The 25271-nt window shown below is 41.0% G+C and overlaps 5 protein-coding genes across 5 annotated transcripts; 2 read left to right on the forward strand and 3 right to left on the reverse strand.

Annotated features, from left to right (window-relative positions):
* Positions 1-952: 952 nt before the first annotated feature.
* On the forward strand, positions 953-2532 carry J4E85_010919 (uncharacterized protein; the record flags this gene model as incomplete). The annotated part of the gene is made up of 2 exons (XM_051475122.1): positions 953-1377; positions 1428-2532. 2 exons carry the CDS (start codon positions 953-955, stop codon positions 2530-2532), a joined length of 1530 nt encoding a protein of 509 aa, XP_051321148.1.
* A 302-nt stretch (positions 2533-2834) lies between these two features.
* On the reverse strand, positions 2835-3819 carry J4E85_010920 (uncharacterized protein; the record flags this gene model as incomplete). The annotated part of the gene is made up of 2 exons (XM_051475123.1): positions 2835-3031; positions 3084-3819. The coding sequence occupies 2 exons, from the start codon at positions 3817-3819 to the stop codon at positions 2835-2837; spliced, it is 933 nt and encodes a 310-aa protein (XP_051321149.1).
* Positions 3820-5779: 1960 nt separating this feature from the next.
* On the reverse strand, positions 5780-8592 carry J4E85_010921 (uncharacterized protein; the record flags this gene model as incomplete). The annotated part of the gene is made up of 7 exons (XM_051475124.1): positions 5780-6178; positions 6228-6391; positions 6439-6942; positions 6994-7405; positions 7462-8049; positions 8104-8254; positions 8426-8592. The coding sequence occupies 7 exons, from the start codon at positions 8590-8592 to the stop codon at positions 5780-5782; spliced, it is 2385 nt and encodes a 794-aa protein (XP_051321150.1).
* Positions 8593-10343: 1751 nt separating this feature from the next.
* Positions 10344-10765, reverse strand: J4E85_010922 (uncharacterized protein; the record flags this gene model as incomplete). The annotated part of the gene is made up of 3 exons (XM_051475125.1): positions 10344-10587; positions 10638-10699; positions 10751-10765. 3 exons carry the CDS (start codon positions 10763-10765, stop codon positions 10344-10346), a joined length of 321 nt encoding a protein of 106 aa, XP_051321151.1.
* Positions 10766-12219: 1454 nt separating this feature from the next.
* Positions 12220-15599, forward strand: J4E85_010923 (uncharacterized protein; the record flags this gene model as incomplete). The annotated part of the gene is made up of 3 exons (XM_051475126.1): positions 12220-12465; positions 12513-13726; positions 14990-15599. The coding sequence occupies 3 exons, from the start codon at positions 12220-12222 to the stop codon at positions 15597-15599; spliced, it is 2070 nt and encodes a 689-aa protein (XP_051321152.1).
* Between the last annotated feature and the right edge of the window lie 9672 nt (positions 15600-25271).

The following is a 25271-nucleotide window of genomic DNA, read 5'->3' on the forward strand; positions in this document are numbered from 1 at the left end:
GGTGATGTCATGGTGTGGAGAGTTTCGCGTCGATCTTGGCAGGGAAGCTGTCGGCTAGCGTCTGGGGTTTCCACATGTCGCGGGCCCAGTCCCGACTCTCAAGTTCATGACACGACGCAATCGCGATCACTCAACATCAAAAAAACGAGCGCAAAGGTTCAGGCGACACCCTCTTCCATTTTTGAGGAGTTCTTTCGGTCTGGAGAGTCTTCTGTGACCCGGTGCGCGATTGGAATCGCACCTGGGCACGTATGAGCATGTTTCGTGAAACAAACCAAGCTACCGGAGAACACCCATATCAGTAATCGGTCTTACATTCCTGGGAGACAGCGTGCACGAATAAAAGTAATGTCAAGGAGCCGAGTCAGAGGGCTCGGGATAGTGCGATGCGATGGTTCCTGCATCTTACGCTCATGCCCCGTCCTGCATTTGTCGCTCATCAATCTCAAGGTCGTCGAGCAACATCCGCGGACCATGCAGTACTCGCACTATTTGCAGCGTACAGATTGCGTTCGATGTTTCGAACAATACACGCGCTCTGGCATTCTCGAGGAAGTCCGGCAAGTTAATTCTCCCCATGTTGGAAAAGCACTCGTAGACAGGTCTCCCATGTTCATCGCGTCTACATGAAGATGCCACGCGTACGACAACTCTTGGCTTTTGTGTATAGTCCGCTAATACATCCCGTTGATGAGATTCGCGCACTGAAGCCGACGAGAACTAACAATGGCTTCATTTCGGGCGCATGGCAGGACGGATGCTTCGGCGCCGAAGCGTAATCATGCAAATAGCTTCACACCAATGGTTTGGACAACGCGGAAGGCGATGGGATAGCTGATTACTGACCAAACATGAGGTAGAAGACATGCGCTGTTTTTCTGGATATAAAGCGAGTGCCCTGATACCAATGCTCCTTACCGCGTTCATTATACACAGACATTCACCACTCACCATGCTTCGCCGCCAGTCTGCCAGGCCTAGTGGTCTACTCGCTCTCATTTCGAACATCGTTCTTTTTGGATCCCTTCTACCAGTTGCTGCAGCCCAGGATGACGCCACCAAACTCAGAGACTGCTTGAGTAGCTCGAGCATCTTGGCCTCCTTAACGACCTTCCCTGATGCTACGAACTGGGAGACCATTACCTCCCCATGGGCTTTGCGGTTCAACCCGGAACCAGCCGCTGTTGTCGTTCCGCGCAACGAAGACGAAATTGCTGCGGCATTGGTATGCGCCGTAGATGCGGGTGTCAAGGTCTCCCCGCTAAACGGGGGACATTCCTACGGAGCTTATGGGCTGGGTGGTGTGGATGGAGCACTTGTGATCAACATGGAGCGTTTGACGGAGACTACATTCGACGAGGCGACTGGTCTGTTTACGTAAGTGTCCGCGCGATCAACATCAACTTACTATGTGCTGATAGTCATAGCTACGGTGGTGGAAGCCGAGTTGGGCCAGCTGTAACATGGCTTTGGGAGAACCACGGGCGTCACTTCCCCCACGTCCGAGCTAATTGGGTAGGCCTTTCTGGGTCTTCCATCGGTGGCGGCTTTGGAACCACCAGTCGTTTTCTCGGAATTCCTATGGATAATCTCGACAGCGTCAAGGTGATACTATACAACGGCACAGTGGTCACTGCTTCACGCAAGGAAAACCCAGATCTGTTCTTCGTTGTTCAAGGTGCAGGCTCTTCTTACGGCATCATCCTGTCTTTGACTACTCGCACTTGGAAGCCGGAGTTCGACATTGTCACAAATTTCACGATCTCACTTGGTGCTGTCGACCTTGACACAGGCGCTCAAGCCCTCATCGATATCCAGGACTGGGCCATGACTAAAGCACCCGATACCTTTGCTCTACGATGGCAATTGGCCGGCGAATGGAACGGTAGTGGATACTTCTACGGTAACCCTGACGAGTTTGATGCCCTATTTGCTGGTCTCGTAGAACGTCTCCCAAACACCACCACGACCACCGTGCGAACGGCAGATTTCTGGGCTATGGAGAACTTTGCCGTTCCACAACTCAACGGAACCACCGACGCCTTCCCTCCGCGCAGCATGTACCTACAAGCACTGGTTCTGCGCAAAGATCAGCCTTTTACCTTCGAGTCCGCCAAAGCGCTCTACCAGTACACAACACTCGCCTTCAACCGCACTGACCTGACTGAGTTTGGCTTCTTGGACTTATGGGGTGGCGTGTCTAGGGATGTTGACGACTCAAAGCAGGCGATGGCTTACTCCAACAACCAGTGGCTCATCCGCTGGGAAGGACGTCTTGCTAACGGTCTAACCCAATGGCCTGCTGACGGCATTGAGTACATGCAAGCTGGTTTCCGACCTTTCCAGGATCAGCTGAAGAAGGAGGGTGTACCACTAAGGGGGTTTGTGAACTACAGAGATACGGAGCTTTCCGTTGAGGAATGGAGCGTGAGGCTATACGGAGACAACTTTGAGAAGATGAAGAGGATCAAGTCAACCCTAGATCCACAGGGTGTCTTCACGACGCATGCGCAGAGTATTCCATCGTCCTGAGATATCAGCAAAGGTGTTATCGAGAGTAACCTCTGTTGAGTGGTTCATCAGACGCTAAGGCCTGTCACGTCGGTATTCGGCATTTGGATGTGTACAGGCAGTTGACTGTCAATGAAGTCAAGTCCAGGTCATTCGCTCTTGAAAGCAGTTTGTATATATCAAGTAAGTGGTAGTGCAACATTCTCTTAACAACTGTCGATGCACCGAACCGGCCATTCTGATTCATTAAATCTATATTATGTACAAGAAAATCCGCTGTCTCGAAGATCTAACATAGCGGACCATCAACAAGCATTGATTGTCTAACAAGTCAATTGGAAGAACGGCGTGTTGTTCTGGAGGGGCGTAATAGCGAAAGACAGATCGGTCTGAGCAGCGTTGGCATCTTTCAATGTGTACCAGAACGTGGTACGGCTGCCAAAGAGCGAGCAGCCAACTTCGTCCCAGTAACGCTTGGAGTTCTCAAGGGAGGCAACAGCGGAGCCAGAGTTAGGGCCAACTATATTTGCGTTAGTATGATAAGCTTTGGAGAGTACTAAAGCAAAACTTACTTCGTGGCCATCCGGTCTCGGTGACCCAAACAGGCTTTCCATCAGATACGCTCTCAGTCTGACCAAGACCCGCGAAGAAGTTCTCACGTGCCAGGTCGATCGAGTTCGGCCTAGTGGTCTCGAAGTATGGGAATGAGTTGTGTCCAAGCCAGTTCACGCTGCGAGCAACACCGCGGTTCTCAGGCAGAACCCAGGCAGTGAACGTGTCTACATGGCCGATAGGCTTGCCCTCGAGCGCGGTGCCACGGATCCAGTCGCGCATCCAACCGATGTAACCCTCGATCTCAGCACCAGTAGCACCAGCGCCTGCGTTGTTCTGTACACCCTGCGGGCTGCTGCGGTACAAGTCCTCAGACCCTACGCTGATGCCAATAATCTTGTCTGTAAAAGCGGTTCCAAGTTCCCTGGCGCCACGAATCAAGGCGTTGAGTTCGTTCTCGTATGCCGCACGTCCGGCACTGGCCCAAAGACCGACCAGAAGTTGGGTGTCGGTGTCGATGGCTGCTTGGAAGGCAGAGATGGGATCGGCCGCGGTACCGCATTGAACTGAAGTGTAAAGACGTGCTGTGTTGAAGCCCGAAGCTCCAGGCAGGCTCTTCGCCTCATTGAAGAAGCGAACGAAGTCGTTGTAGCCGCGGCATGATCCGTCTGCGTTGGTGGCACCGTAGTTGAAGCCTTTGCTCTGGGCGACAGCGGTGGTCGCAAGGGCGAGGATAGAAGCAGCTTTGGCCCACATATTGAGAATTAAGAATAGGGTATTAAGTCTAGTAAAACGAAGGGATACAGATGTAGAAGCCAGGGATGGAGCAACCTTTTATCTGTCTGTAGAGCTGAAGTTTAAAATAGAACGTTTGCCCCTGCGCATCATCGTTGGCTGCATGCCAATCCAGATGACGTGGATGAGGCTCGTACTTTTCTTTGCCAAGCGTTGTTGAATGGCGATCTGCCGAGCGCCATGCTGGGCGAAAAGCCCTTTCGAGAAGCTCCCTATAGACGGTTGCGCGAGGCCCCGTCTGCACAAGCAAACAAATGATTGTTTGCAACACGAGCTGCTGTGCGTTTGCGCCAAAGAAGTTGGGCAAAGCTGGGGAAAGTCGCCAGGACGACAGCTAGTTCTCGTGATGATGGAGCCCTCGGAGGCGACCGTCGACATGTGCCATGCGCATTAGCACGAATACGATCGATATCCCGGGCAGCCGAATCGGATTTGCGCTGGTCTCGAACGCGCGGTGTGGTGAGGATGCGGTCAAGTCGCAGCTGCCCAGACGGAAGATGTGGGGTAGGGAATCATAGCGGCGCGAGGGTGCGGACCAAGCTGCATTGCGCACAATTTCCCGCCGGGACAGCCTCGCTGCCCTTGGCCCTTCGACATTCTTTACTAGTCGTGGCACCAACGAATTATCGCTGTGCGACGAAGTTTGCCAACTGTTATTCACGCAGTCTCGGAACAAAGGCTGCGGGACAGAACTTGGATCATACCTAGGTATACGGGAACGCGCACCTGGGGCGGTGCGGTGGCTCACCGGTTGTCTAGCGAGGCATGGACCTTACTGCGCCTGAGCATTCACGCACGGTGCGACAGATGTCGTGCTGCTGGTCTAGAGCCTTCATTCCTTTCCAAGGGATCATGAGCAAAAGATGAACGTTTTGTCGTCCTCCATAGGTAAGCTAACGTCCATGGTGTTCATGGACTGACGGCATCGAAATATATTGTTGATCGCGGCGGTACTGCCCAACCATGCCAGTCTCGCAGGGCGCTCCATGGGACGACGGTGACAACGACTGAAATGTTCGGTTACTGACAGTCAGTGTAGGAAAGCCAGAGCCTGCGCGCGTGTAAATGAAAACCCGGGCGAGCATCGAACAGGCACATCATAGCTGTGCAACCCTGCGGTCCTGTTTCGCATGGCATGGACTCGGCATAGATGTTCGCTTGTGCACAATTGCTCTCACTAATCTTGATGACAGCCTGTGACACATCAGCGATATAGAGACTCGATATATGTCCGCCAGCATACCTCGCGTCTGCATTGCTCACTTCACAACCTGGTTTCGCAACGACGAGACCTGTTTCCGAGTAGAACAAAGTGACATCCGATACTTCGCTCATTAATCGACGAACAGACGTTGCCAAAGATGCTGGAAGCTTCATGGAGATGAGTGGCACCCTGGGGCGTCGCTATCGCTGTCTTGCACCAAGGCGAGTCGGACCTTTCAAAATACTTGGGACTGCGTGCCCGTGAGAACTAGCGCCTTGTCTACGACGAAACAAGTTTCCCATGCGCATCGCTGACCCAGGGTGTCTTTTCTGCCGCAATGGCTATCTGCGTGGGGGGTTTTCTTGATTGGAGTGCATCTGTTTAGGCCATCGTGCCTGGCTTTCACACGCGAAACGAGACGCTACATCCACAGTCGACTACATTGGACTGCCTCTCACATGAAGCCAACATGAACTCAACAATCTACTAGGTTGACAGAAAATACATTCCTGTTCTGTCAGACGAGATTCTCTTCTTAGTGAATGAGAATTTGGATATTACTATCGTCTTCGAGCTGATAGCTACTACTGGTACCTCGCTAATTTAACACTGCGTTACTATCTACTGTGCTCTCCTGTACTGCGATGATGCGGCGGAGCTAACCCATTTGTGTCTTCTTGCACATGGTGTCATGCACAGGTATCGACTCGTTGGTAGTTAGATACTATTCGTAGCACCCGCGATGGAAGATCCCGTGGAGCGATCGCGTCTCTCGAGTTTACGAATCCCCGTTTTGCGCGTCTTGCCTTTGTCTGGAACCTTGCACACGATCCCGGGCGGTGCTGGATCAACCTGGAGGACTGGACAAGGCTGGCATTCGGGGGTCTCGTTCTCCCTGTCTTCCCTGTCTTCTTCATTTGCCTTGTGTCCTTTGGCTTCTTTGTAATCCTGGTCTTGATTGTCTTCCTCATCATCCTTGTTTTCCTGTTCATCTTCATCAACGAAATCGAAGTTCTGAAGAAGTGTTGAGATGTCGATGATCTCTTCAGCTCGCAAACAGTTGTTTTTGGGGTCGCTAACAGCTAGCGATACTGCTAGACTCATTGCATTCTTGATCTGAACCCCTGTCAGTATATGGTGAAAGTACATCTCAAAAGCCACTCACCTCGCGGCCGTTCAACCTTAACGCCGCCAGTTTGTTGAATCCTTGTTCGTCGATATCGACCTTGACTTTCCTGTTTTTGCGCGAGCTGTCGACGAAGGTCCTCCAGATCTTCTTTCGGGAGGTAGAATCATGGCGATGGTAGTGATGACAGAATTGAATTCGGCCTGCACTTCGTCAGCTTTTGGCTTGTCGCTGTGCACATCCAACTTACTTTGAAAGGCAGAATCAATATGCCGAGCACGGTTGGTGGTCAGAATCATGATACCAGTATAGTACTCAAGCTCTCGTAGAAATACCGAGATGATGGCGTTTCTTTCCAGGTCGTTCTCATTCCGCTTCGCAAGATAGACATCAGCCTCGTCCAGTAGAAGTACTGCACCCCATCTTGTGGCGAGCTCAAGAAACTTCCTCAAGGCGCGATTAATCTCACTGGCAACACTTCCAAGCGCACCACAAGACATGACGAATAGTGGTAACTTCGAGATCTCCGCCACCGCTTCTGCAGTCAATGTCTTACCCACACCAGGTGGACCCAGTAGAAGTCCGACCAAGCCCTTGCCTTTGCCCTTGATGATGTCGTCGAAACCAGACTCGTCATTTCCATGAGACTTGATAAGCCTTTCCAGTAGCTCCTTCTGGCGCGGTTTCATAACAAGTGATGCCCAGACGTGTGGGTCCCAACAAGGCTTCTGGACTCGAGAGACAGAGAAAGTGCCTGTTAGACGTTAGCCATCCAGCTCGGCAAATGAAGACATCTGTGATTCACCCCATGTAGAATCGCCAAGACTAAACCCGTATAATTTCCCCGAAAGCATGACTTTCAGTATGTCCGACATCTCATGTTTCTGGTAGAAAGTCCGACCTTGAGACACATGCTCGTCATCAGAGGACTCGTCGTTGACGTAATCAGATTCGTGAATCCTGCGAGACGACCTCCCGACTCTGGAATGTGATCTAGATCCAGCCGGAGGAGGAATGTGTAGAGCGCTGGACAGAGACGGCTCGCCATTGGTGTGGTCTTTTTCCTTTCTGTTCTTGGACATGACATAACCGAAGGCTAACTTTTGAAACTTTTCGGAAGGCTCAGATTGCATGGCTTCCTTAACGTCTGGAACCATCGTTGCTTCTGGTTCCATCTCGTCATATGTAGCGGCGTCGATAATCAAACGACCGTGAGTCTACACCCGTGATTAGGACTGGAAGGTCTTCAGTACCTAGGTAGGACGTAACATACTTTGAACTTCACAATTGAATCCCTTCCCATCCGCAGTCCAAATCCCGTGTGCTCCCTCAACTGGTGACCGGTGCCGTGGAAGCAGAGTTGGATCTCCCCTCGCTTCAGCAACTCAGCGTGAAGAGTTTTCCGATCAGCATGGAATTCTACTGGATACACTGGAAGCTCGTAGATGGGTAGAGCACCCTCGAATTGAGGGATCTGCAGTCTTTCTTTCACGATCCCAAGCCTCACGCCATCTGAATCCATATGATTAGCTGATATCTCCTGGAAGCGAGATCCACCCTCGCCCTGAGCCATCCTTGAGCTTTCGAGCCGGGAGATTCGATCATTTCCCAAGGCGTCTTTGTGGTAGATCAATGTATTGGGTGCAAGTATTGTCCATAAGTTGTGAAACATCATCTTCTTCTCCTTGAGAAGTTGTGTAACGTTGAGAATCAGATCTCCGTACTCCTCATCGATGAACTGAAGGGCGACATCTAGCTCTGCGATGCTTTCCAGCCGTGTTTCGTTGGTCTCATCGGTGTGTAGTGCTTCTCTCCGCTCGATAAGCTCGATGCGTGACCAGTACAATAGCTCTGGGAAAACCTAGAGAGAATGTTAGTATTTGGGTCAACGTGGCAGCTAAAGTGACAGACGCACCGTACTTGAGGTATCTCCAAGGAAGACTCCACGTGTGTCTCCGTGTATTCTCTTCAATTCTTCGAGGAGTAGTTTCCCTTTGATGTCGACTTTGGTTTCGACATAGACCATACGGTCCGAGTATATCCTGCGGACTTGGATTGCCACACGACTGTTTTTGTTTTTGGATGGCTTCTTGTGCCTTGCTGCCGACGGAACAAGAATGGTGTTACGAGAATTTCTAGAGCATTTGTTAGGCGGGCTAGAATATTGCGTTGTCTTCTTACTTGTCGTAACTACAGAGTGATTAGTAGAATCTTGAACATGCTCGCGTTTCACGTACATCTGATCTCTGTAAGTCAACTTTTTTTTGTTTTTCGTTGCATCGTTTTCGCCCATCTTAGTGCCTGGTTGCTCTGCCCCCACTTTTGAGCTCTCCGCGACGGTTACATTGTCTTCTGAAGGAGGAATGACAGATTTTTCGGCCCCCAAACGAATGGGAGTAGCCATGTCGCCAATTACAAGTAAGAAGACAATTAGATACCCTGGAATGATTGTCGAAAGTCGGGATATGTACGGGTACAACCATCACCTATCCGACCCTCAATCTTTAATCTGACCTTTTATCTGAATGTGTAATGAAAATACGGTTATCCAGTATGAAAACTCTGTTATCAGTGCTGCACCAGAGATGGCGTGATTAGGCTGAGCAGTCTGAGCGGTTATTCGCTCTATATGCCACAGGACAGTTCGCTTACCGGTGTGTTCTGGCACTGTGCATTGATTATCTCGGGTTACACAACCTTCATTAGTGCTTACAGCGAAATTTCAGCCCCGAAGGACAATCTTGCAGCAAGGCTGCCCAGCTGGAGGATCCCATGAAGTTCCAGCCGGACGCCCGAAAGTCGTTTAGCCGACGTGGCTTGCATCAGGGCTGTAGCAGTAGCTGCCAGCATGCCGGATATTCTAGCAACAAACATGCATAATCCCTCCTCTCACAGTGCGCCTTGGAAATGGCCTCCGAGGATAGAAGCTGGGTGACGGAATTGGGAAGGAGGAAAGTAGTCGAATAACGCAAAGACGGTGGCCAGGAAGGACAAGTTAGGAAACACAAATCCTCACTCAAATTGCAAGAACGCTCTCTTGTTGTTTCTGATTAGGCGTAAGATGTGCGATGCACTGCGGGAGAAAAGAGCAGCGAAAGCATCTTTTCTTGGCTAAAGTTTGCGGCTGAGCAAGCGTGCCGTCTCAAACGGCCGATAGTAATGTGAAACCATTGGGTAAAGCTCGACCATGATTCCTGCAGTCCCCGATCGCTGCGAAGAAAGGCTCAAAATTGTTCTCAGAATAGATGGATGAACCGATGGTGTAATTTTCGGATAATTTGAAATAACATTGTGTAGTTACCTAACGAGCCTCATAGACGTTCTTGCATATCACTAGATGATGCGACAGTTCTGCAGATAGAGCGTGCGAGGCGGGCCTTTTGCCCGCGTACCTACTAACGTAGTGCCTTCATCCTTTGCTTGAGCAGCTGATCTTCAACTTCTCCTTCCTCGGCCTCTTCTTCATCTTTCACCAGGCCATTTACGTCGGGAACCCCAATGGACAATCCAAGCCTTTTCGCGACGACGCTCAGACGAGACCTGACTCTGGACCAGTTCTCGTCGCTCTCCTGAAACTTGCAAATCGAGGTGTGGGTCGCGTCTAATTTCACACGTCGCTCATCTTTCCAACCCATCGTCGCGGACGCTTCAGGTACAACCTACAATTCAATGAGCGATGAACAAACGTCCTATGGACATGTGAGACTCACAATCGTGCCGTGAAGACTGCGCGACTCGTAGAATGTCGTTATTGCGATGTTTTCTTGATTTTCGCTGAAGACTGTTGTGAGCTCCGTGAGCGGATTGGACCAGCGTTCGAGCTCAGCTATCACTTCTGTGTTCTTCACACCAACAGCGCGACCTATCTTGGACAGATATCTTGCCCAGGTAGCCGCATCAGCTCCCTGGTGGGGAGTACCGAAAAACAGAATAGCCTTCGTAGAATCGAGGATATCATTGAACTGGAATGAGTTCTCGCGTGCACGTCGGAGAGCCTACACAATTAAGCTGACGGACCACAAGCCCTCATGGCTCCGGACGTACAGCTTTGATCACTATGCCCCCCAACGAGTGGCCTAAGAAGATGATCGGGCGTCCCTTGGCCTCGGCATCATAGTCAGCAGCCGTGGTGGCATCGTTTAGCAGTGCGCAAATTCATACATCATCCAGCTCACGCTCATCGGATAGATCGCTCAGGAGGGCTTCGGCAAACGTGAAGGTTCTACCAGTGGTGGTCTTGGAGAATGGTTTCGTAAACGCAGTGGCATCATAACCAAATGTCATGATACGCGACTTCTTGTAGTCAGGGCTCTGGGGCAACAGATCACTGAGCCACATGACATCGCCGTCCGTCCACGTTGAGATTGAGTCTCCTCCGAGACCGTGAACCGCAACAATACTACACCCGGATCAGAAACTATGGTCACCCTCACTGTGCGTGAAACTTACTCGAGTGCAGGCTTTATGCCCTTGTTCGGACGGTAGAGAGTGTGCAGTCCCAACGTGGATACCTAGAATTCAATGAGCAATCGCTTGGTAAGAACAAACGAGCAGGTACGCACTGGGATGTCTTCCATATCGCCAATGTAATGTTACAATATCCAGTGCTGCAGGAAATCTGGAGTGTTCAAGTTGCGAAAAGACTGAAGTCAGGCCGCGCGTTGATTAAAAACCGCATGAAACTGCAGCTGCACTAGGATCTGTGCTGGTGCAAAGCAACGCACACATACAAGAACTAAATGAATCAAAGCTATAGTTTGTGGTGTTAGAAATCATTGGCCTCCCGACTGCCGTTGTGTGACGCTGCGTGCACGGACGCTGCGCGGATTGATGCGGAACGGAAGACTCTTCCCAGGCCACAGCCATTGCAGCTCCCAAAGCCTAGACCCGACGTGCAGCTTCATCAGTCAATAAGCAAGGTTTGTACTGTAAGGTGATGCATCAGCGCGTGCACAAGCTGACATGCGTGCTTTCAGCTCGGCTGACACGAGCTAAGGCCGCCTCAATCAGGCGCGTATTGGTGGTTCGCTGCCCGAACCTTCGCTACGGATGGACAACCGCTGCTGAGAGGGCGGGAGTCGTTATGCTGGAGCGCCCGCGCATATTGAATATTATGCAGCTACATTCCAGCATGTGCAGTGTCAATGCTGACCTTCGCGTTTTCGGTCATCGCCGATCCCGTCTGCGGGATCGAAACACCAACCAACGACTAATGCTCGATAGGCAGCTTTGAGCCTGTCTGCTCCAATACACTGCAAGCCTGCTATCACTGAACGGAGGTTGATGACGCGACTCCCTTCATCCGCTTCTCTCCAGAGTACGAAGTCGGCGGCGTTGTTACAATCGGATACTAAGCTCACTACTGCCGAAAGTATTCGATTTTAACGAGTAGCCCTATTGCACATCGTCTGGAAATGCAACTCCATACCGGACAGTATGACTACAACCAATGCAGACGTAATATCTGATGAGGCGAACCCGGTAGGGCTTTATCGAATCTGGCCACCGGGTCAGTCCTCCAAGACCCAATTCAAGTACGCGATCCTAGCTTGTTTGCTTTTAGAAGCTTCGGCTTGTACGCCTGCTAATGCAATTTCTAGCCTTGTACTTGTTCATGGACACACTGGGAACGCTTTCAGCACTTGGACACATGAGAATGGGAAATCATGGCCGCAAACGTTCCTTCCCTTCGATAAGAACATGGACAACATCGTTGTATGGACTTGGGGCTACCGTGCGAGGGACGAACTGCCACGCAATGGTGAAATCATCGCCCCTAGTACAATTTTCAGTCAGGGGGAAGAGCTTTGTGGCATCCTCCATGATCGTCAAATACATGTTAGTCTTCTGATCGCTTTGCGTCTACCCCCCTCGTAACGTGCTAATAGTTCTTCCAGAATCATCCTATAACTTTCTTGGGGCACGGTATCGGTGGTATCATCATCAAGAGTGTAATTATTCATTCTGTGTGACTGCGGTGTCAATGTGTAACAGATTGTAGGCTTTGAATTACTCTAAGGTGACTTCCAGTATGTCCGAGATTCTGCGCAGTACACGGCACGTTGTATTCTTGGATACCCCACACGTGGGAGTTGGCCTCGAGGCGCTCAAGAGGCTGAACGGGGGACATCTGAGCGACCATGTGACATCTCAATTTGGCCTCTGGTCGCAAAAGCTTGAAGAGCAAGCTAAGCGTTTTGCTAACATCGCTGAGAATTTCAATATATCGTCAGCGTGTGCTACCGTACTGGACAGTGAGGGTGCTATGGAAAAGCTGGTATGTCGAATCAGACTGACATCCCCACACACACTAAGCTATAGCAGGTAGCTCCAGGTCACTCCGCTCATACTTTGGTACCTCACGAAAGGATCTTCTACATGGATCGAGCTCGCCACGAAGACATATGCAAATTTCCCAACAAGGACCATGTGAACTACAGACGCCTCCGGGATAGGATCATGCGGGGCCTTGCCGTTATCAGGCGAAACGATAAACGGATTGGGGCTCTTCGCGACTGGCTCGGCACCATAGATAGCAGCAATCTCGAGAAGCATAAGGAGGCCTGCGAGATCATGGATAAACATCGAGGGACCTGCGATTGGCTGTTCAACGATGCTGCATTCCAAGCATGGACTGCAGAATCGAAATCACACGCATGTCTCTGGCTCACTGGGCCGTCCGGGGTGGGAAAGACGTTCCTGAGTTCTGCAGCCATCAAACATATCCAGGAGCTGCCTGATCAACCTGGTACTGCCTTCGATTTCGTCGAGTTCGATGTCGCTTTTCAAAAGCCGGAGATCCTTCAACGATTAGCATCGCGACTGCTGGACAGAGTGATTGATCGTGACGCTCTGACCGAAGCAGCTCTTGATTTCAGAAACAGAGCTAAGAACGCAGAGGAGATGAAGAGTCTAGTTGTGGAGCTACTTCATGCAGCAGCGTCAGTCGGACGAATCTTTGTCTTCATCGATGGCATCAACGAAGTCGCCGGAAAGACACATTACGAAAAGGAATACCGCAACCAAATGGACAGGGAGGAAAAGGCTGCGGAGGACGTCATCAAGTTACTGATGGAATGTGGTCAGAATGAACCAAATGTCCGGCTCTGGTTCAGTAGTCAGCCAGACGACAGAAGCAAAGGATGGCTACATCAAGATATCGCGTCTCCAAATGGCACAATCAGTGGTTTATCTGTCAAGGAGCTGGCCATCCCTGCAGCAGAGTCTCGCGTTAGTGTGAGTATATTCCTGAAGGCTGCAGTCGAAACTCTGATCGGCAAAAAATATGTGGGAGAGAATGCGCCCCTCGTTTCAGCTATCGGTAGATTGCGCATACGAGCTAAGGCTGGAGATAGCTTCCGATGGGCGAAAATGATGGCAGACGCTTTCAAGGACTGCCCGAACATCGATGAAATCGAGGCGATGCTGGAACAAGACCTATCAAATGACCTTTCGCAGCTTTACCACAAGTCGCTCCTGCGGCTACAAAACATGGACGTGATTGATCAGGGAAAACGCCCATGTACAGGCTACTCTCGGTACGTTTAATCCCAGAGACTAGTTTGATCTGATACTTACCATTACACAGAGCCATACTATCGGTTCTCACATTCGCCAGGCGACCACTCAGTTTTACCGAGCTTCAAGAGGCCATCACATCTTTCTGCTTGCAGGAACGTCGCGCCCCAGCAGGATTTGCGGATATATCGCGTACATCGTTGATAGGCCTTCCGCATCTTAGAAATCGCTGTGTTCCATTCGTACGCTACTACTCGAAAGGCGATAATGACACGGGTGGTGTCTTCCGTCTGGCACACCAAACGGTGGAGTCGTTCCTACTGAGTGTGTCAAACCATCCGAGAGTTGGCACATATACAACAACGAATCACTCGAGTCGGCTGCCAATGGTGGATGCGACGTTCCTTGCGAAAGCCTGTCTGAATTATCTCTTTCAGGATCGATACAACTAACTATTAAGCTTCAGCTCTATACAATTAAATACGTTAAATTTGTTACAAAATATAATTTATTGCTTAATTCTAGTTTCTATACTAAGTAATATTACCTTCTATATGCTAGTTCCTACTGTCTTAAGACAGCCTAAGCAGCTTAAACTCTATACTATATTAGAACTTACAGACTATAAAGTATAAAGATAATATTAGTTTTTGTATATTATTTATTATTGCTATAGAAGCTAATTTAGTCTATAAAGGTAGTCTCTACTAGAGTAGGTACGTAAGCGTATTGTTAAAGGCAAAGAAGTAGGTCTTATATAGCTAATCTCTTAGCTAAAAAAAAAGCTCTAGCTGCTAGAGTTATTTCTATATAAGTAAGCAGTATATCTAATAGATAAGTATTGCACATACCTATTTAAGTGCTTAAGAAGAGTAAGTATAACCTTATATTTTGTATTCTTTAAGCTAAAAGTAATAGACAAGATTACTAATAGACACTAAGTATTCTTATAATAAGCTTACTAGTAAGACGCAAGGTTATAGAGTAGGCTAAGTAAGCGTAGATGTTAAGGTAGATAATTATAAGAATAATTACTATTGTAAAGAAAAAGAGTGTAAGTAGCATAATTATATATATGTTGTAGAAGTAATAAAGACACTATAGTGTAGTTACTTTATATACTCTCTTTTTTAACTTATTACTATGTGCGTAGAATTTAAAGCCTATAGTTTAGTATTACTATTCTATAGTACTACAATAACCTAGAGGCAACCTAGAGACAATAAGCTAACTATACCTCTTGTATTTTATACAACTTATACGCAAGGAGATACTCTACAAAGAGAGAAGTATTGCATCTCTAAGAACCTCAACCAACTATTGATCAAAAAGAACGCCCTCGAGTTCCGGTGCGGCCGTGACAACGTTCACGATCACGAATTCATACAGTATGCCGCAAAATACTGGTATCGACATATAGACGACCCTGAGCCAGATACGCAGTTCTCAGCCCTCGTCGAGCGCTTTGTGCGATCTCCCCACTTTGTTACGACTATACAGGTGCAGAGCCTGTTTGTTCCTGGGCATTTCATTCAGGACTTGGATTGCGATGACCCTGAAAAGAGGACCATCAAGAAGAACCTTCCTGACTTACTGGAATCGGGCGCTGATAGGAAACTGTGGAGAGACTACCATGAGTTCCTGGCAGAATGGGGCATATTCTTACAGAGGGGTGTGACCGAAAACGTCAACGGCGAGATGAGCCGCTGTCTCTGGAGCACGCTAAGCACGGCGAACTACTTCCGTCGTCACAAGCATCTGCAGCGGTTCCAAATGGCGCTCATACTCGAAGATGGGTCAGGACCAAGCGAAACCGCAGATAGGGCTTTGTACGATGTGAGCTTCACAGATGAGCTGAACGTCACTGTGTGGGGAATACAAGGATCTGGGTAAGTGTGCAGGAATTCGTGCGATTTATCGAACTGACTCTCTCAAAGTACGTCTGAGGATGACTTGAGATTGATTGAGAACACCTGGACACTCGGCAAATGCCAGCCGAGGGCCGTCTCGCATCGGACGTTCCTGTTTTCCAAAGCTGAAACTAACTGGGAATTGTATGACCCAGGAGCTACCAGAGCCATTCAGTTGATACCAACGTTGCGTCAAGCAGAAAGAGTACCACCAGTTGCCTTTACGTCATCTCGCACACGTATTCGTGTTGGGTGCGCCGAGTTTGCAGTCAAAGGCGACAGCCAATGGTTGAAGGAGAAAGACAAAGCGGAAAGTTATGGCTGTCCATACTGGGAAAACATACAGGTCTTTGGAAATTTGCGTGTGAAGAGTCGCAGAAGACTGGTCGAGGCTGAGCCGCGATTTCGCAAAGTTCCCAATCGCCGCCGCCAGTCTTGGTCCACTTCTGACGATACATCTGCTACGGATGGATTCGAGTCTGAAGATACATCGCAATTTTCTTTCGATGCCGAGTCCCCGATACATTCCTGTAGTTCGCCGTCTACGTATTCGTCGGGGAGTTCAGCGAATATCTCTGAAGCGGAGGCTGAAGCTGAAGCGAACCAACGGGGTGACGATAGTACCGGAGAAAGGTCCGAAGCTTCGGTACGAGCTTCCAGCCCACCAGAAGCCGAGAGCGGATCCGACACTGACTTGGAGGTCTCACCATCCACCTCCTACCCAAGACGTACGGGAGCTGAGTTTACTTCGAATCACGCGATCAGTTCAGAGTCATCCGAATCTGAAGGTAATCATTCAGAGCCTCAGCGTGGGCAGGTCACCAAAAAGCAAAACACCCCTTCTCACCGTATCTGTGATGCATGTCAGGCTCAGCCGTTGAGCTATTTCTACGAATGCGTCATCTGTGTGCGCGATAATTCCTACGATCTCTGCCACGCATGCCTGGAGAAAGGCCGGTGGTGCAAAGATCGATATCATCAACTCTACCGGACACGACTAGATAGTCGAGGTAAACTACGTCGTCTTGGCGGCCTTTGTTTGGTTGATTGCCGGCCAAACACATGCCTTCTGATCGAACGACTCGACTGCGATAAGCCTGTGGTATTCAGGTTCCAGGATCTCAAATCAAGAAGAAGGGCCTTGTACAATTCCCATCCGCGCATCCATTCCTCCAAAGGGCTGTTGACCTGGCCTCTCGGCTCAGGAGATATGCTGTTCGTGAATATCGAGGAGAACAAGTACTTCATCCGGCCTACCCATAGTGGGGTAAAGAATCACTGGTGGTGTAAGCCGATCTTGATACAGACATGTCTCTAGCGGGCTAACGTATATACCAGATCGAGAGCTGATCGTGGACTCCTATTTCCCCGCATGTGGCAAGTTCTTATACACGCTCACTGTTTTCGCGTCTTCCATCACAGGCGAACACTGGACTCAACCAGACCTCGTCATCATTTTGTCTTCCTGGTCGCTTTCAGCGAAACGACCTTCGGCTCGCCCGCCGAAAGAACTCGTGGAAACCAAGGTGGAGCTAGGCAAGTGGCACCGGAACAAGTTGGCGGATCAACCGTTCAGCCTGACCTGGACAGAGGAGTACGTCTATTTGACCTGCAGTTCAGACAGACTCCTTGTGTATAGGCTGCCGCTTCGGAAGTCCCAAGTCTCTTCGAGTGGGCACACCGTTGATACATCGACGCAAGTGACCCAGCCCAGCGAAGAAGTTACGTTACCACGGACAGCACGTTGTCGTCGAATCCAATTCTTCCCAGGCACCAGTGTCGAAATGGATGGTGTCATCATTATTGGGCCTCGAGATGGAGATCAACCAGCTAATCCGATGGTTATTTGTCTGCCTTTAGGGAGCCTTGGTGCTTGGGAGACGGTAGTAAAGGCGGACGACTTGGATGTGTCGAAAGAGAGCTACCGCAAAGACGAAGTACACTTTGAGACATTCGACGACGAGGAAGATTGTGACTTAATTCCGTTCGATCCGAAGTTTACAGTGTAGTTAGATAAGAGCTTAGTTCTACAATTCTATTCTTAATACTAGACTACTTACACTATCTTTATTAATATAAGTAAATAGATATATCTTTAGTTAAGAGTATAAGATAGAATTTAAATCTATTAATACTTTATTAGTAAACTAATTATCTAATATTATAAGCTAGTCTAAGAAAAGTAAGATCTATTACTAATATATAAAAAAGATATTTTATAAAAAGTTTAAGTTTTATATTTAAAAGTATAAGTATTAAATAGACTAAAACTTAAGGTTTTAGTACTACTACTTTTTATATAGTTAAAGTATTAAAAGTTTAAAATAGTAAAGTAACTATTTTATAAATACTAATCTTTACTTATAGTAAAGAAACTTATTATATAAATATTTATTTTTAATAGCTTATAACTAATTAAGTAATATATTATAGAGTAATTAACTACTAAAATATTTTATAAGTAAAATTCTACTTCTATATATATACTTTCTTTTCTTTATTTTTATTTCTATTTTTATTCTTATTTTATAACTTATAGTAAATTAAAAATTAAAAACTTACTTAAGATATAAAATAGTAGCTTAAATCTAATACTAAAATAGATAATCTTTTTACTATATCTCTATAACCTCTTTTATAAGTTATTCTAGTATTAGTAAGTTTACTTAAAGCTAATCTTATTACTAGTTATATTACTTTTCTTAATATATATATATTAATTATATATCTATACTATATTATATTAATTATTAACTCTCTTAGGTCTAAGAGATAGAGCCTACAGCGTACTTTTTTTAAAATTAAATAATTATATAATTATATAATTATGTAATAATATATTACTATATTAGACTCTAAAAGTAAACTTAAAAAATCTCTAACGTAAGCCTAGATTTATAACTTATAATACTTAAATCTATACTACCTCTACTACTAATATAATAGTTAATATATATAATTATAATAGGCTAACTACTTTATATTTATTATATATTACTAATAGCTATCTAGACTATTAACTAGTAGTACTAATACTAGCCTTATATAACTACGTATCTTTAAAAGATAACTTAGTAAGTCTACTACTAGTATAAAGCCTAACTTAACTTAAGATACTTATATAATACGCACATAATATCTATATAATTACTAGTAACTTATACTTTATACGTAATTACTTATAAGCTAGCTATATTAGTAGCTATATTACGCTATTCTTTAGTATACTAACTATTTATTTTATCTATTATTACGCGTCTATTAGTATAGCTTAATACTATACTATATATATACTACTTTTTATAGCTAGTAAAGCGCTACCTCTTTTTAGCTAAGAAAAATAGTACTTTTTATTAGCTTAATAAAGTTAAGCTTATTTTAAGTTACTAGTATATTTACTAACTTAGCTAGCTTCTTATTTAATATACTAAGTTAGTTAAACTATTTCTTTATAATTACTAGAATATTAGAAGAAAAGTTTATTTAGAAAAAATAGTATATACCTATAATATATAAAGCTATAAAGTATCTTTTATTACTAGTAATTATTTTTATCTACTTTATACTATTCTAATAAAAGCTCTTTTTTAGCTTTATTTTTATAGCTATATTTTATAAGTTTTTTATTAAAAACTTACTAAAATAAACTAGAAAGTTAGGTACGCTACGCGTATAACTAGTAAAGACTACTAGCGTAGTATATTCTATAACGCTAAATATTATTATTATTATTATTATTATAAGAACTAAAGCCTCTATTATAAGTATAAAAGAGAAGTTTAGTATAAAAGATTCTTTATATTTAGTAGATATATTAGTAAATTTTTTAGATATATATAAAAGTATTAAGAAAAATATAAAATAAAGAGAAGTATTCTCTATATATAAAGCTTTATATAATTCTCTTCTAGGCTACTATTCTCTATACTATAGTTTACTTACGTAAATATCTTTTTATATTTTATAGTAGTATAGTACTATAATTTAATATTACTCTAGACCTAAAGTTTACCTACACTTAGAAAGCTTCTATATTAACTTTTAAGAATATTTTAACATTTCTATAGCTTTATAGCTTATCTATTACTACTTCTAAGTCTACCTTTAAGTATACTAAAGAAGCCTCTATTACTATTACTCTCTATAAGTATATTATTATTATTATTATTATTAAAGCGCTATATCTATAGTAAATATTATAGAAAAAGTTTTATTAATTATTATAGCTATATATAGTAAGTATAAGGTATTTAGAAAATATACCTATCTTAAGATTACTATATAGAGTTACTAACTATGTTTTATTACTCTACTCTATATTAATACTTTACTATAATATTAATTATTAAAGCTTCTATAAACTATATTAAAACTAGTATTAGAAAGAAAGCTCTTAGTTAGACTATCTTAGTAATTATAATATATACTATTATTAAAGTAACTATACAGACTATTATAAAAGCTTTTAAAACTTATATTATATATTTTAAATTATATTAGAAGACTACTAATACTATTAGTACTTTTAGAATTATTATAGTACTACTATAAAAGCTTTATATAAGTAGACTAAAACTATTAATAAACTTTTTATATATCTAAGCTTTTAAGTAATATAATAGTAATAAAAGAAAGTTTTTAATAAGCTATATCTAGTATAAAAAAAGAAATAGAAGAGTTAGTTTATTAGTAGTATTATATTTTTATCTATAGAACTTAATTAATTATTTTTACTATCTATACTTATAATTTTTTATATAATATTAAACTATAGATAGCTTTACTTATTATAGAGAAGTAATATAGTTAAGTTTAATAAGTAAGATTCTACATATAGATCTATATATAGAAGTAAGTAAATATTTAATATTTCTTACTTAATTAGCGCTAGACCTAATTAGGTAGAGATTATAAGTTTAATCTACTACACTACTCCCCTCTTAAAAAGAGAGTAAGTTCTAATACTTATAATATTCTTTTTACTCTTATATAATATATAAGTTATATATAATTTCTAAATTTAAATATAATATATAAAGAAAATACCTATATTATAAAAGCTACGTAGGTAAAAATAAGTATTACTAGCTATTACTAACTCTATTCTTTACTATATTTCTATTTATATAGTGCGCTAGTGTACTTACTTATTTAATTATACTTATAGAAAATTTATTAGCTTATTATAATAATATAGGTAGTGTTAGCTATAAGTAATATCTTCTATTTAGTTTATTAGTAAGTAGATAGAACGTAAGTTTCTTTACTATAATAGTAGCGTAGTTCTAGCTAAATTAGTTATTATATTAATAATAGTAACTCTCTAAAGACTAAATTACTACTAGCTCTACTTAACTAACTTCTAGAAAGATACTACTATCTTAGTATTAGTTATAGCGCTTATTCTAGAATTCTATATATATTAGTTAACTAACTTATAGTAAGTGTTCTTATTACGTAGTAAGATAAAAAATATAAAAACACTTTTCTTATTTATAAGTTAACGTAGTAATAAGGTAGAATATAGGTACTTACGCTAAGCTATTAGTAATAAATATTTATATAGTAAGAAGACTAAGTATTATTATTATAAAATTCTATTAGCTTACTAAGATTCTAAACTAGAAGTGTATCTTAGGCTTTATAGTATATTACTAGTAATAGTTAATAATAGTGTTAGCGCTACCTATAAGATTTATATAAAGTTTCTAGAAAGAATTATTAGATTTTTCTAGATAGTTAGCCTAGTAGATATAGTACTATAAGAAGCCTTTATGTCTAGTGCTAGAATCTATAAGCTGCTTATTTACGTAGTAGTTATTAATAAATTTAATAACGTAGTTTTTATTATCTTCTATATTAGAGTATATAGTAGCTAGCTATTCTTTATCTCTAACTTAACTAGATAGTAGGTCTTTAGAGTATAAATATAATAGCTATAAGTAGAAGATATTATATAGTTAACTTATTTTCTTAGATAGTTAAAGCTTATAAGCTATATTATTAATAAAGTAAATAACTTTAAATAGTTTATAGTTCTTAAAGTCTAGTAAATAGTTTAGTTAGACTATCTATATATTTCTAGTATTAAGTATAACTATATTACTAACCTTAAAGATAGAAGTAGGTAGGTAGTTATTATTAGCGTACTTAGCTTACTTAGCCTAGGCCTACTATATAGATTATTAGAGCTCTTTACGTAGTTAGTCTAAGTAAGTAGTAAACTAGTCTACCTAGGTTTTGTCTATACAAACTAGACCTATATTAGTTAGTATAATTACTATTAGAGGCTCTAATCTAAACTTAGACTTATAGCCTTTTATTGCGTAGAAAGAAGTAACACTAGTGCTAGCGCTAATAGTTAAGTTAGCTTTAAACTTAGTAATAGAAAGATAGAAAGCCTAGTTATTCTATTTATAATTAATATAGGCTTAAAAGTACTACTTTAGATATATATTAGTATTCTCTATTTAGCTATCTATCTAGAAATAGAATACTATTAAATACTTTAGATAAGTATTTAGGCGTTAGTAGAGATACTTCTAGAAATATTCTATAAACTAACTACTTTTATTAGTAATTATTTTATCTAGGTAGCTCTTCTCTTACTAGATATACTTAATAAATATCTAAATAAGAGTATTAACTATAAGTGCTACTATAGAGATAAACTTTTTCTTCTTAGTAAGTCTATTTATAATAATAAGAATATTTATAAAGACTTATCTATTATAGAAGTATAGAGATAGATAGGTAATAAAATCTATAGAAATATAGAACTAGTACTTATAGAGTATTAGTAGAGAATATAATAAACTATATTTACTATTCTAATAGCTCTTAGTTTATTTATAGGTAAGATAGTTATAGAGATATTAAGTAATATTAGTTATTATCTTTAGCTAATAATACTAGTAAAAGAAATAAGAGTATAACTTATACTTACTACTATATTCTCTGTAAAAGGCTTAGTAGCTTTATTTAATAACTTTTATATAGATATACTCTAAGCTAGAAATATAAACTTTGTCTTTAATATAGAGAAAGCTATTCTATATAGCGTAGTCTTCTAGTTTAATATAAATATAGTAACTACTATAAATTAAGTTATAGAGTATACGCCTTAAGCCTTTAGTAATAGCCTTAATAAGTTTCTTAAGTATACTATCTTTCTTTTTTACGTATTTATTCTTAATTACTATTTATAAGTTCTCTTATATTATAACTATAAGATTTTTATTAGTAATATCTAAGAGAGTAAGATATAATAAGAATATTATTAGAGTTAACTTAGCGTATAACTTACTAACAGCGTCTTTTTTACTAAGCTAGTATATTATTTAAGCTAGAGAGATTAGATTATTCTTAATATACTCTAAGTAATAGTAGGTAAGGTATATAGTATAGTAACTACCTCTATTCTTTTTAAAGTATAAGAAAGCTACTTATACTTCTAGATTAACTTAATTAGGCTTAATAATTATCTATACCTAATAGCGTCTTTATTTATTATTATAATTAATAGAAAGGTTACTAGGTTATCTAGTAAAAGTATCTAGCTTAGTTTTTTATTTTTCTAGCTAATACTTAATATAGAAGTTAAATTTAGTAAGAAACTTAGTCTACTAAGCTTATCTTCTATTTAGTCTCTTATTAGTTATAAATATCTAAAGTGCTTAGTAATTAGATAAGACTTTAATAGAATTCTTTATACTAGTAAGCTTAAAATACTACTTTTTAAAAGCTTATATAATTATAAGAAGCTCTTTATTATAGATCTTATAATTATACTCTATAAAGTTTATCTTTTTTAATAGAAAGACTACTAGTTAAAGTATGCTATTATATATTTAGAAGAGTATTACTATAGTAATAAAGTCTAACGTATTAGTTTCTAACTAGGCTTCTAGGTCTAGATTAAAGTAGATAAGAATACTAGTAGTCTTAAAGGCCTTCTTAATATAATAGAAGATAATAAATATAGCTAAGCTATTAGCTAATAGAAACGCTTTATAAGTATTAATATCTTTCTAGATTAGTACTATAAGAGGCTTTACTAGGTATAAGAAGCTCTTAATAAAATGTTTATAAAAGTTTATAAACTCTAAGAAAGATTAGATATTCTTAATTATTCTAAGTAGTAACTAGTCTCTAATAGTTATAATCTTCTTTAGGTCTATCTTTAGGCTATTAGTTATAAGTATAAAACTAAGATACTTTATATACTTAACTTTAAACTTATACTTAGTAGCGTTTAGATATATTCTAGTATTTTTAAGTTTCTATAATACTATAAGAATATAACTTTTATAGAGTAACTTATTTTTACTATATATAAGAATATTATCTAAATAGATACTATAGATATTATTAAGATACTTATAAAGAGTCTTATTAATAAATATCTAAAATATACCTAGAGCGTTATATAGCCTAAATAGTATAACTAGGTATTTATAAAGTTTATATCTTGTTTAGAAAACTATTTTTTTTTTATTACTATTCTTAATTCTAACTAAGTTAAAAGTAGTAATAATATTAATAATACTTATAATATAGACTTTAGCTATTTATATAAGTGTCTTCTTTATTAATAGTAGTGTATTCTAATTTTTCTTAGTTATAGCGTTTAGGCCTCTATAATTAACGTAAATACGTAGTCTACTCTCTAGTTTCTTAATAATAAAAATAGGTAAGGCGTATAGTAAAGAGCTAGAATAGATAAATCTCTTTCTTATTATCTTATTAATATATACTTTTATAGCTTCTATCTCTTATTATATTAAACTATAGATATATAGCTATAGCAGCTTATTAGCTTTAACTTTAATAGTATAGTCTATACCTAGATAATAAGATAAAAGGTAGTTTATAAAGTAGAGACTAAAAATCTTCTTTATCTTACTATAGAGCTAGTTAAGTACTAACTTCTTTAAGTCTTTATCTATTATCTCTGCCTTCTTATACTTTTCTATATACTTATTAAAGTTATTCTAAAATATCTTTATATAATAGATAATATTATTATAGAAAGCTTTATAGCTATAATTATTATTAAGTAGCTTATTAAGTTTCTTCTAATAGTAGAGTTCTACCTAGATAACTTACTCTAGATATTATTTAGTAGTTAGTACTATAGCGTAGGCGCTTATTATTATAATAGCTATACTTTTATTAACTTTATAGGTATAACTATCTAGTAGATACTTATTACTATATATAGTTTCTATTATTCTAGTATATAAGTAGTTTAGATAATAATAAGAACTATTAAATGTTATAGAACGTCTCTTACTAAAGTTAAAAGTAGAGTTATAATATTCTATCTAGTTTATTTCTAGAATAAGGTTATACTATTTTATATTAGCTAGATAATAGAGAACTATACTAGTATAGAAGCTATAGGTAATAGATAATTCTATAGCTTTTGTAATTAACTTAATAGTATAGCTATTAGTAAAAGTTAATTAGATAGGTAATATTATTATATAAGATAGTCTATAATTAAGTACCTACTATTAGCTAATAAAATAGGCACTAGCTTCTATATTAATAAGATATATAGTAGTCTTTTTATCTAATAAGGTTAAGAGCTAATACTTAAAGTTAAGCTATAAGGTAGAGTAAAAGCTACTTTAAGTAGAGTAAATAGTAG

This window comes from Alternaria conjuncta (assembly GCF_024043145.1).
Source record: "Alternaria conjuncta strain BMP 0040 chromosome Unknown scaffold_27, whole genome shotgun sequence".
NCBI classification, from domain to species: Eukaryota; Fungi; Ascomycota; class Dothideomycetes; order Pleosporales; family Pleosporaceae; genus Alternaria; species Alternaria conjuncta.